At 43.5% G+C, this 11,945-nt stretch overlaps 1 protein-coding gene across 4 annotated transcripts in view; it reads left to right on the plus strand.

The window, feature by feature from the left end:
* The window catches only part of LOC121533763 (mitofusin-1), a 35,021-nt gene that overhangs the window by 15,149 nt on the left and 7,927 nt on the right, over window positions 1-11,945 (plus strand). For all 4 annotated transcript variants that reach the window (XM_041839980.2, XM_041839983.2, XM_041839981.2 and 1 more), the window contains exons 8-13: window positions 3,378-3,531; window positions 6,879-6,946; window positions 10,543-10,664; window positions 10,963-11,089; window positions 11,319-11,423; window positions 11,698-11,800. In XM_041839980.2, the coding sequence (XP_041695914.1) occupies window positions 3,378-3,531; window positions 6,879-6,946; window positions 10,543-10,664; window positions 10,963-11,089; window positions 11,319-11,423; window positions 11,698-11,800 (679 nt within the window). The remainder of the gene's footprint in view (window positions 1-3,377; window positions 3,532-6,878; window positions 6,947-10,542; window positions 10,665-10,962; window positions 11,090-11,318; window positions 11,424-11,697; window positions 11,801-11,945) is intronic.

Here is an 11,945-nt window from a genome sequence, read left to right on the forward strand (position 1 = left end):
TTTTGGTCTCATCTGACCACAACACTTTCACCCAGTTCTCCTCTGAATCATTCAGATGTTCATTGGCAAACTTCAGACGGGCCTGTATATGTGCTTTCTTGAGCAGGGGGACCTTGCGGGCGCTGCAGGATTTCACTCCTTCACGGCATAGTGTGTTACCAATTGTTTTCTTGGTGACTATGGTCCCAGCTGCCTTGAGATCATTGACAAGATCCTCCAGTGTAGTTCTGGGCTGATTCCTCACCGTTCTCATGATCATTGCAACTCCACGAGGTGAGATCTTGCATGGAGCCCCAGGCCGAGGGAGATTGACAGTGCTTTTGTGTTTCTTCCATTTGCGAATAATCATACCAACTGTTGTCACCTTCTCACCAAGCTGCTTGGAGATGGTCTTGTAGCCCATTCCAGCCTTGTGTAGGTCTACAATCTTGTCCCTGACATCCTTGGAGAGCTCTTTGGTCTTGGCCATGGTGGAGAGTTTGGAATCTGATTTGATTGATTGCGTCTGTGGACAGGTGTCTTTTATACAGGTAACAAGCTGAGATTAGTGCTCCTAATCTCAGCTCGTTACCTGTATAAAAGACACCTGGGAGCCAGAAATCTTTCTGATTGAGAGGGGGTCAAATACTTATTTCCCTCATTAAAATGCAAATCAATTTATAACATTTTTGACATGCGTTTGTCTGGATTTTTTTGTTGTTATTCTGTCTCTCACTGTTCAAATAAACCTACCATTAAAATTATAGACTGATCATTTCTTTGTCAGTGGGCAAACGTACAAAATCAGCAGGGGATCAAATACTTTTTTCCCTCACTGTAGCTACTAGAACTAACGCTTTAGTAAACCCGCTACAATCATGCAGTACAGTGTACAGTCAGCAAGCAGTTTAGCAGTTACACCGGCGGGCCCCGGAGGCAATAAATTAATAAAACCTTGACTTGGAAGAGTTCCAGAGTTGGATATCCATAGCCAGCTACAGTGAGGGAAAAAAGTATTTGATCCCCTGCTGATTTTGTAAGTTTGCCCACTGACATTGAAATGATCAGTCTATAATTTTAATGGTAGGTTTATTTGAACAGTGAGAGACAGAATAACAACAATAAAATCCAGAAAAACGCATGTCAAAAATGTTATAAATTGATTTGCATTTTAATGAGGGAAATAAGTATTTGACCCCCTCTCAATCAGAAAGATTTCTGGCTCCCAGGTGTCTTTTATACAGGTAACGAGCTGAGATTAGGAGCACACTCTTAAAGGGAGTGCTCCTAATCTCAGCTTGTTACCTGTATAAGAGACACCTGTCCACAGAAGCAATCAATCAATCAGATTCCAAACTCTCCACCATGGCCAAGACCAAAGAGCTCTCCAAGGATGTCAGGGACAAGATTGTAGACCTACACAAGGCTGGAATGGGCTACAAGACCATCGGCAAGCAGCTTGGTGAGAAGGTGACAACAGTTGGTGCGATTATTCGCAAATGGAAGAAACACAAAAGAACTGTCAATCTCCCTCGGCCTGGGGCTCCATGCAAGATCTCACCTCATGGAGTTGTAATGATTATGAGAACGGTGAGGAATCAGCCCAGAACTACACGGGAGGATCTTGTCAATGATCTCAAGGCAGCTGGGACCATAGTCACCAATAAAACAATTGGTAACACACTACGCCGTGAAGGACTGAAATCCTGCAGCGCCCGCAAGGTCCTCCTGCTCAAGAAAGCACATATACAGGCCCGTCTGAAGTTTGCCAATGAACATCTGAATGATTCAGAGGAGAACTGGGTGAAAGTGTTGTGGTCAGATGAGACCAAAATCGAGCTCTTTGGCATCAACTCAACTCGCCGTGTTTGGAGGAGGAGGAATGCTGCCTATGACCTCAAGATCACCATCCCCACTGTCAAACATGGAGGTGGAAACATTATGCTTTGGGGGTGTTTTTCTGCTAAGGGGACAGGACAACTTCACCGCATCAAAGGGACGATGGACGGGCCATGTACCGTCAAATCTTGGGTGAGAACCTCCTTCCCTCAGCCAGGGCATTGAAAATGGGTCATGGATGGGTATTCCAGCATGAAAATGACCCAAAACACACGGCCAAGGCAACAAAGGAGTGGCTCAAGAAGAAGCACATTAAGGTCCTGGAGTGGCCTAGCCAGTCTCCAGACCTTAATACCATAGAAAATCTGTGGAGGGAGCTGAAGGTTCGAGTTGCCAAACGTCAGCCTCGAAACCTTAATGACTTGGAGAAGATCTGCAAAGAGGAGTTTGACAAAATCCGTCCTGAGATGTGTGCAAACCTGGTGGCCAACTACAAGAAATGTCTGACCTCTGTGATTGCCAACATGGGTTTTGTCACCAAGTACTAAGTCATGTTTTGCAGAGGGGTCAAATACTTATTTCCCTCATTAAAATGAAAATCAATTTATAACATTTTTGACATGCATTTTTCTGGATTTTTTTGTTGTTATTCTGTCTCTCACTGTTCAAATAAACCTACCATTACAATTATAGGCTGATCATGTCTTTGTCAGTGGGCAAACGTACAAAATCAGCAGGGGATCAAATACTTTTTTCCCTCACTGTTTGAGACGGGTGTTTTTGTAGGCTAAACTAGCTAGCTGTGTTCGATGCTAGCTTAGTAAGTTAAAAAAAAAAATACTACAAAATATAACTAGCTCTTTCACTCAATTTTGGAATAAATTAAGTTGTTCACAACTGTTCAACTATTGTCTTTCTCTCTCTTTGCATCAACTACTCACCACATGTTATGCACTGCAGTGCTAGCTAGCTGTAGCTTACGCTTTCAGAACTATAGTCATTCGTTGATCCTTTGGTTGGGTGGACAACATGTCCGTTCATGCTGCAAGAGCTCTGATAGGTTGGAGGGCGTCCTCCGGAAGTTGTCATAATTACTGTGTAAGTCTATGGAAGGGGTGAGACCATGAGCCTTCTAGGTTTTGTGTTGAAGTCAATGTACCCAGAGGAGGACAAAAGCTAGCTGTCCTCCTGCTACACCATGGCGCTACACCATGGTGCTACCCTACAGAGTGCTGCTGAGGCTAGTGTTGACCTTCATTGCAAAACAGTGTGTTTTAATCATTTATTTGGTGACGTCAATATATTTAGTATTGTTTTATCAAAAAATTATAACCTTTTTAATGTTTCACTATTTTTCTACTTTTATGAAATTCACTGAGGAGGATGGTCCTCCCCTTCCTCCTCTGAGGAGCCTCCACTGCCATATTTGGTATACAGTATACCGCCCAAGCCTAGTGCTGAAGTGCAAATTAAGTTTATGGCTCCATGAGAGTTTTTGTTATTGCTATGAGCTTTGTGGTAATGTTGTTGTAGTGATGCAGTAATGTTTCCCCTTACAGGTGCGGAAGCAGCACACGGACCGCTGTGTCAACTTCCTGGTGGAGGAGCTGAAGGTAGTGGACCGGGAGCAGGCGCCCAACCGCATCTTTTTTGTGTCGGCCAAAGAGGTGCTCAACTCCCGCATGCAGCGCGCCCAGGGTATGCCAGAGTCCGGTAAGCCCCGCGGTGGTCAAACCAGGAGGGTGTGGGCGTGTTGATGGGTGGATAGCCAAGCGGATGTGTGTGTGTTGGCAAACCAGGGTGTCCGCAGTGGTCAAACCAGGTGTGTATGGTTGTTGGTAGGTGGTAGGGATGTGACAAATTGTTTTTTCTTAACGTTTAAACTGCAATTTCTGGGGGGGTTTCCAGTAAAACAATAAGAAGAAATCATAGAATTTCATGTGAATTCACAATGCTGCTGCCAGCAACGGTTTTGGTCTCACACTGTGTCCCTTTCAGATGGTTAAGCATTGCACTTGTACTACCATTACTGTACCTCAGTTCCGTCTCGCAAAGTTTGCATTTCCTTCTCATTTAAGTATTGCCATACAGGACTTCGCTGCTGTCGCTTGCCTTTCTCTGCCATTTTTCCAACTGTTAACAACGATGACATAGTGGTGGAGAGTCGACTCCAAAACAATTGATTCTTTGCACGTCGGCTCCCATTTCTGAGTGTCAAGATTCGATTCTGCTAGGAATCCGCTTGGAATCGACTCCTATGATTCAGTATTTTTGTAACGGAGGAGACTGATTAGTTGCCATATTTCCGAGAACACAAACACTTGCATCTTTCATAGTGCACTAGTGAAGGACGGATAGAGAGGGGAGGGGCACTGTATAGGCAGGTCAGCCACCAGGCAGACAGAATCAGAACCGTGCACTGGGCCTATCTATCGGCAATCAAAAGCTGTATCTCGCAATGGAATGCTGTACCTCGTAATTTGTTTGCTTGCAATGTCTTGCAACTTCAGTAAAGCAGGGCCTATCATCAATGAATAGGCTAGGATATTGAGATGAGCAAGGTGCAACACACACAGTATCTGCGCATGTGTACAGGTTCGCTTCACGCTGTTCACAGCGTGTTAGCCAGGTCTTAGTTGCTGTGGAAATTGATTCACTATGTCGTTTACTTTCTGCGTCTACTTCATGTCGCTGAGTCTACCTTTAAATTACACTTTCCCCAGGCCTTTATAGCCTATCGTCTAGTTAGGCTATAACACAGAAAATAATGTTTTGTGATAATTGCACTGTGATTTTAATTTTGTGGGGGGAAAAAACGGTTAAGGATTTTTCTTAACTTTAAGAATCCCAATTTCGTTTAAAAGTTTAAGTGTTCACACCCCTAGTAAGTAGTTCAGTGGGTAGGTCAATTGTTGGGTTTGGGGGTGTGTTAGTGGCTGTGTGGACAGATGGGTGGGTTGATGGGTGTGTATAGCGGGCAAGCAGGCTCACTCATGTCAAAGGTTGTGTTCTGTCCACACTGTGTGTGCAGAATGCCTTATAGGCCTCCCCAAATTAGATCCACAGTGTACGATCTAAACAAAATATCCCCAGCCAAGCTAGAAAACAATCAAACTAAAACTTCCCTATCATCTCTGGCTAACACCACCTACATGGGATCAAGCCACTTATGCAATCCGTTGGCTCACATGCTCCAAAATGACCTTTCGTTTGAGTCTTGTGGTCTTGTGAGCTCTGCTTTTAGCCTGGCATCTTCTCTCCATCTGGTTATACTTTATCCACATCCTTTCTAGTTTAAAGGGATATTTCACTTTTTGGAAGTTTTATCTTATTTTCAACGTACATACCTGTTGCCGTTTCATCCAAATTGTGTTAGTTGGTTTAGTTAGTAGATTCTCATGGCCAGGGTTGGGTAGTAACGGATTACATATAACAAGGATTACGTAATCTAATGGGGGAAAATGAAGTAACTGTAATCAGCCCGGATTACTTATTTTAAAAAAGAAGTGTAATTGGGATTACAGTTACATTCTTAAACACCTGATTACATTTTGGATTACTTTTCCTTATTGAATATCAATAGGAAAATTTGATAACACTTTGTCTGCATTGCTGTCATTTCGCGCACCCTCAAGACTTTTCACATGCTCCCAACTCGGCAAGATTCTATTGTCCTGATGATCGCCCATCAAGGATGGATGGCTTGTTTTGTATTCCAATTGATTTAATGAATAGGTAAGGCTTCCAAAACATTGACACCTGGCCTACTGGTCAATCAGAACTAACCACTAATTCTCCTCTGGTGAATAAGTCCCACATGAATTATCCACACTATTGCCCAAAAATATGTAGTCAAATGAATCTATTGAAAAAAAATCTGTAAATTCTGGACCCCTATTTTGACTTGTAGGACTAAAATTCTAAATTCACTGGTTAAGGTTGCACATCAAAGTATGTTGAATCATGCATTCCTGCTTGGACATACAGTATTTCTTGAATCATACCATTTTAGTACACTTCGAATGAAGCACTTTTAAACTACAAAAAAAATGTTAGTATGGAGGCTGTGTATGCTCTCTGACATGTAAATTATAGCATACTACCACACTAGTCTCCAAATTGGAAATAGTCATGTTACTAAATTAAATAATTAGTTGTTGCACATTTTTATGCATGGGTGTTAGACGTTAAAGTAATCCAAAAGTATATTACTCATTTTGAGTAATCCAAAGGATTTATTTTTCATGTAACTGTTACCAGTAGCAGATTACATTTTTCAAGTAATCCGTTCAACCCTGCTAATGGCTAGCATTTTTGGAGAATGTAGCAATGCTAGTGGAAATGGATTGTATCAGTTAGTGATGTGTTCAAAAGCATGGGGATAGCGGCACTCATCAGAGCTCTTTCCTCATACCTTTGAATTAGGGTGACCACATGTCCCGGATTGTGCGGGACAATCCCATATTTTGGCCCTTTGTCATGCAACCAAACAATTATTTCCCGCATTTTATCAACAAATTAAAACGCCACTAATTTACAGAAAATAGTAAAATAGTCTCATTTGTCAGTCTTCCCATTAATTTGATAAAAATTGACATTCCAACCTGTCTCTTTTGCAGTCATGACGTGCTTATGACAAGATCTCATAAGGATGTGGTGGTACTGGTGATGTTAAACACTTCTCCAATCGGTGTTGAGATCTGATATTCTGCGCAGCGCAAAACGAAATTTAGACCATTGTCAACCAATCACATTTTTCTAATCCTTTCGGGCTAAATTCCAGCTAAACTTGGAGAGGACAGTTAACTACTTACAAAAAGTGTGCTTCTAACGAAGAGCTCCAAAAGTAAGTAAATAGACCGAAAGATATAAGGTATTTTAAATGTGGTCACCCTACTTTGAATTCAATGCTAACTGATACAACAAAAGTGAACTGTCCCTTTAAATCATTAATTTTTTTGTAGGAGTTTGTATCCAAAATGGCAGTGTGCTACACTCCGTTATGGAGACGTGCTGCTGTGATGTGGTGGTCTTTGTATGACAACGTGCTACTTTCCTAGGTGGAGCTTTAGCAGAAGGCTTCCAGGAGAGGCTCAAGGAGTTCCAGAGTTTCGAGAGGATATTTGAGGCAAGTTCGAGTGTATGCGTATCTGTTTGTGTGTGTATGTGGCATTTCTAACACCACTCGTTCTCAGCCTCAAACATGGAGATTGTTTAATGATTAAATACAAAATCTCCAACTCATCTGAAATGTATATGAAAACCCCATAGTATGAAGTAATTAATAAAAAATTAAATGGCAGAACTACATAGATTTTTTTATCTCAAAATGAAGCACATTCCAAGCAATCAAGGTGGAAGTGAAATCAGTGTGTAGTTCAGTCAAGCCAAACACCATGGCTCCTCCTCAGGCAAACTCTCTCACTCTGAATTCTCCGGCCTGGCTTTTGCCAGTGTGACACTGGACTTAGTAGTGTTGGAGCGATCTGGAGCATGGCTAGAACTGGCACTTAACACATCTATCTTCTAGTGATGAGGGAAAAAAATGGATAGTTACATATCGGAATATTATTTTAGTCCGATATGAAATCTATATTTGACTCCAATAATTGTTTTGCAACTGTAGTTAGCGTTAGCTAGCGCTAGTAGGCTGTACCTGCACCAAAACTCCTATCTTCTTTTTAAATAATGAGCCAACATGTTTTCAGCACTTTTATTTCCCTGACTGATCAAAACTCATTTTCTCATGCTCTCTCGTCTCTCTGCAGCAGACATATAGTGAGCAATATGTTTGGAACATTAATTGCAATAAAATCGCAGTATCGAATGGCAATACATATAGAATCGCAATACATACAGTGGGGAGAACAAGTATTTGATACACTGCCGATTTTGCAGGTTTTCCTACTTACAAAGCATGTAGAGGTCTGTAATTTTTATCATAGGTACACTTCAACTGTGAGAGACGGAATCTAAAACAAAAATCCAGAAAATCACATTGTATGATTTTTAAGTAATTCATTTGCATTTTATTGCATGACATAAGTATTTGATCACCTACCAACCAGTAAGAATTCCGTCTCTCACAGACCTGTTAGTTTTTCTTTCCACTCTCCACTCATTACCTGTATTAACTGCACCTGTTTGAACTCGTTACCTGTATAAAAGACACCTGTCCACACACTCAATCAAACAGACTCCAACCTCTCCACAATGGCCAAGACCAGAGAGCTGTGTAAGGGATACAATTGTAGACCTGCACAAGGCTGGGATGGGCTACAGGAAAATAGGCAAGCAGCTTGGTGAGAAGGCAACAACTGTTGGCGCAATTATTAGAAAATGCTCCCGAGTGGCGCAGTGGTCTAAGGCACTGCATCGCAGTGCTAGCTGTGCCACTAGAGATCCTGGTTCGAATCCAGGCTCTGTCGTAGCCGGCCGCGACCGGGAGACCCATGGGGCGGCGCACAATTGGCCCAGCGTCGTCCAGGGTAGGGGAGGGAATGGCCGGCAGGGATGTAGCTCAGTTGGTGGAGCATGGCGTTTGCAACGCCAGGGTTGTGGGTTCGTTTCCCACGGGGGGCTAGTATGAAAAAAAAAATATATATATATATATAATGTATGCACTCACTGACTGTAAGTCGCTCTGGATAAGAGCGTCTGCTAAATGACGTAAATGGAAATGTAAAATGGAAGAAGTTCAAGATGACGGTCAATCACCCTCGGTCTGGGGCTCCATGCAAGATCTCACCTCGTGGGGCATCAATGATCATGAGGAAGGTGAGGGATCAGCCCAGAACTACACGGCAGGACCTGGTCAATGACATGAAGAGAGCTGGGACCACAGTCTCAAAGAAAACCATTAGTAACACACTACGCCGTCATGGATTAAAATCCTGCAGCGCACGCAAGATCCCCCTGCTCAAGCCAGCGCATGTCCAGGCCCGTCTGAAGTTTGCCAATGACCATCTGGATGATCCAGAGGAGGAATGGGAGAAGGTCATGTGGTCTGATGAGACAAAAATATAGCTTTTTGGTCTAAACTCCACTCGCCGTGTTTGGAGGAAGAAGAAGGATGAGTACAACCCCAAGAACACCATCCCAACCGTGAAGCATGGAGGTGGAAACATCATTCTTTGGGGATGCTTTTCTGCAAAGGGGACAGGACGATTGCACCGTATTGAGGGGAGGATGGATGGGGCCATGTATCGCGAGATCTTGGCCAACAACCTCCTTCCCTCAGTAAGAGCATTGAAGATGGGTCGTGGCTGGGTCTTCCTGCATGACAACGACCCGAAACACACAGCCAGGGCAACTAAGGAGTGGCTCCGTAAGAAGCATCTCAAGGTCCTGGAGTGGCCTAGCCAGTCTCCAGACCTGAACCTAATAGAAAATCTTTGGAGGGAGCTGAAAGTCCGTATTGCCCAGCGACAGCCACGAAACCTGAAGGATCTGGAGAAGGTCTGTATGGAGGAGTGGGCCAAAATCCCTTCTGCAGTGTGTGCAAACCTGGTCAAGACCTACAGGAAACGTATGATCTCTGTAATTGCAAACAAAGGTTTCTGTACCAAATATTAAGTTCTGCTTTTCTGATGTATCAAATACTTATGTCATGCAATAAAATGCAAATTAATTACTTAAAAATCATACATTGTGATTTTCTGGATTTTTTTGATTCCGTCTCTCACAGTTGAAGTGTACCTATGATAAAAATTACAGACCTCTACATGCTTTGTAAGTAGGAAAACCTGCAAATCGGCAGTGTATCAAATACTTGTTCTCCCCACAGTATCATGTCGGCACCTACGTATCGTAAGGTCCCTGGCAATTCCCAGCCCCGTTATCCTCCTCCTAACGTAACAGAGAGATTTTCCAGGGGCACCTGCTCAAGCACAATGGTAGCTGCTGTTGTTTGTGGACGTGTGTGTGTGTGCGTGCGTGTGCGTAGAGAAATGGTATAGAAAAGATTTGCAAGAGAGAAAGTTCCGTAGTTATGCTGCCCCATACCATTTACCTCGTTTTGGGGTCGGACACCTAAAAGGAAAGCTGTAGAATCGATAGGAGGTTAACTAGATTCTATCCCATGCCACTACAGATATGAGTGGTGAACCATTCTAATCACTCTATCTCTATTATCCTGTGCTGCGAGAAACACCTCTAGTCTCGACCTCCATCTCATCTCCGGACTACTAGTCTCTCCACCAATCACAAGTCTCTAAACCAAGCCAAGCCCGCCCCTCAGAACCCCTGCTTAGGCCAATCAATGTGCACATTGCCATCAATCTGGGTCTTCATTGCTGAAGTCTAGATTTGCTTAGGCGAGGATCATCCGTTTCTTTCAGTTACATTTTCATTCTGTTCACCGTGTCTCATTTGTTTGATTCTGTTCTGTTGCCTGCATTTTGTATTTTCTGAGTTGTTTTATGTTTTAAATAGTGATCTTCTTTTCTTAGAATTGTTGTTTCTTGTGTTGACTTTTGTTCCTATGATTTTGCTATTGCTTCACTAACACGTTACTGTGAACCAAGGGGCTGTGGGACTCTAGATACAGAGCTGCTGACGGCACTTTTTTCACTTGAGCATTTCTAAGTAACATTCTTAAATTGCGGCAGCAGTTGTATATCTTGTCCCCTTTCGTCCCACCACAACTGTGTGTGTCCCCACCGTGTGTGTGTGTGTCGCAGCCCCCAGTCACAGTAACGTGTGTGCTATTATATGGCCTCGCAGGAGTGTATCTCGCAGTCAGCAGTGAAAACAAAGTTTGAGCAGCACACTATAAGGGCCAAGCAGATCACTGAAACGGTCAAAGCCATCATGGACGCCATCAACATCGAGGCGGCAGAGAAGAGGTGGGTGTCCCCCGTTCCATCCGCTCATATCACTCTGTTCTTCCGGGATGGTCTTCTGTTTAATCGTACCCAAATGTTCCGGTAGCACTTTTACTTGACACTTCTATGTGGTATTTGTATGTAAACGGTAACATTTATTACTATTCAATATTGTTATCCGATATTTTGGTATCTGTTGCAATAGCAGTATAGTCGTATGCTAGTATGGACATTGGATCGCAATCCGTGTACTTCCTGGTCGAAGCACTGACTTACTACTTCCTGTGTCTCACCTTACCACTTCCTGTCTGCCGTATAGAGTAGCCTCATTGGAGGACCGTGAATACCAGATGGACCGTCTGGAGTTTGTGAAGAACCAGCTCAACCTGCTCATAGAGGACATCAAGAAGAAGATCAAGGCCATTACAGAAGAGGTGGAGCGCAAGGTAAACCATGCTAGTCTGATAACATGAATGTTTACAATATGTTTGTGAAATATGCCCATCCTAAGCCTCTTAACAGTGCAGGGAAGCCCAACTCTGGCCCTCCAGGGTCATACTGCCAACTGCAATTTACGAATTTATTACAGCAGTAATTCTCAATCCATTCCAAGGGTTACTCCAAGTGGTGCAAATATTTTATTTTGCCAGGCACTAAAACAGCCGTTCTCTCCAGGTGTCCAGCGCCATGGGCGAAGAGATCTGTCGTCTCAACGTGCTAATCGAGGAGTTCCACTCTGACTTCCACCCCTCACCCCACGTCCTCAAGCTCTACAAATCAGTGAGTTTGATTTTCGTTACACCAAAGACTGCCACGGCGGACACATAGGTATGTTTTCTATGGCAGATTCTCCTTGAAATTGTAGCGTTGTCGCTAAAGTAACACACAGAGCATTTAGGTTAGGAGCATCATGACTCCCAATACATCGTAGTAGTGACTTCTCTTCTATGCACTCTATTTCTGTGACCGTTCCATGATCATTCCTTGACTCTTCCACCTCTGACCATGTCCTGCGGTTGCCCCCCCCCCCAAACCACCCCACCCCCGTATACAGGAGCTACTGAGCCACATTGAGGAGGGCATGGGCAAAAACCTGGCCTTCCGCTGCTCCAATGCCGTCAACGCCTCAGTGCATACCTCCCAGAGAGACATGATCGGTAGGTAGTTGGTGCAGCACGTAACACCACCCCATAACACAGGCTTTATTTAGGCTAGCCCTGGTCATGATTAGCCTGGTCCCACATCTGTTAATGCTGTCTTGCCAACTCCTATGGTTGGTATGACAACACAAACAGATCTGGG

This window comes from Coregonus clupeaformis, chromosome 17 (genome assembly GCF_020615455.1).
Source record: "Coregonus clupeaformis isolate EN_2021a chromosome 17, ASM2061545v1, whole genome shotgun sequence".
In the NCBI taxonomy this organism is placed as follows: Eukaryota; Metazoa; Chordata; class Actinopteri; order Salmoniformes; family Salmonidae; genus Coregonus; species Coregonus clupeaformis.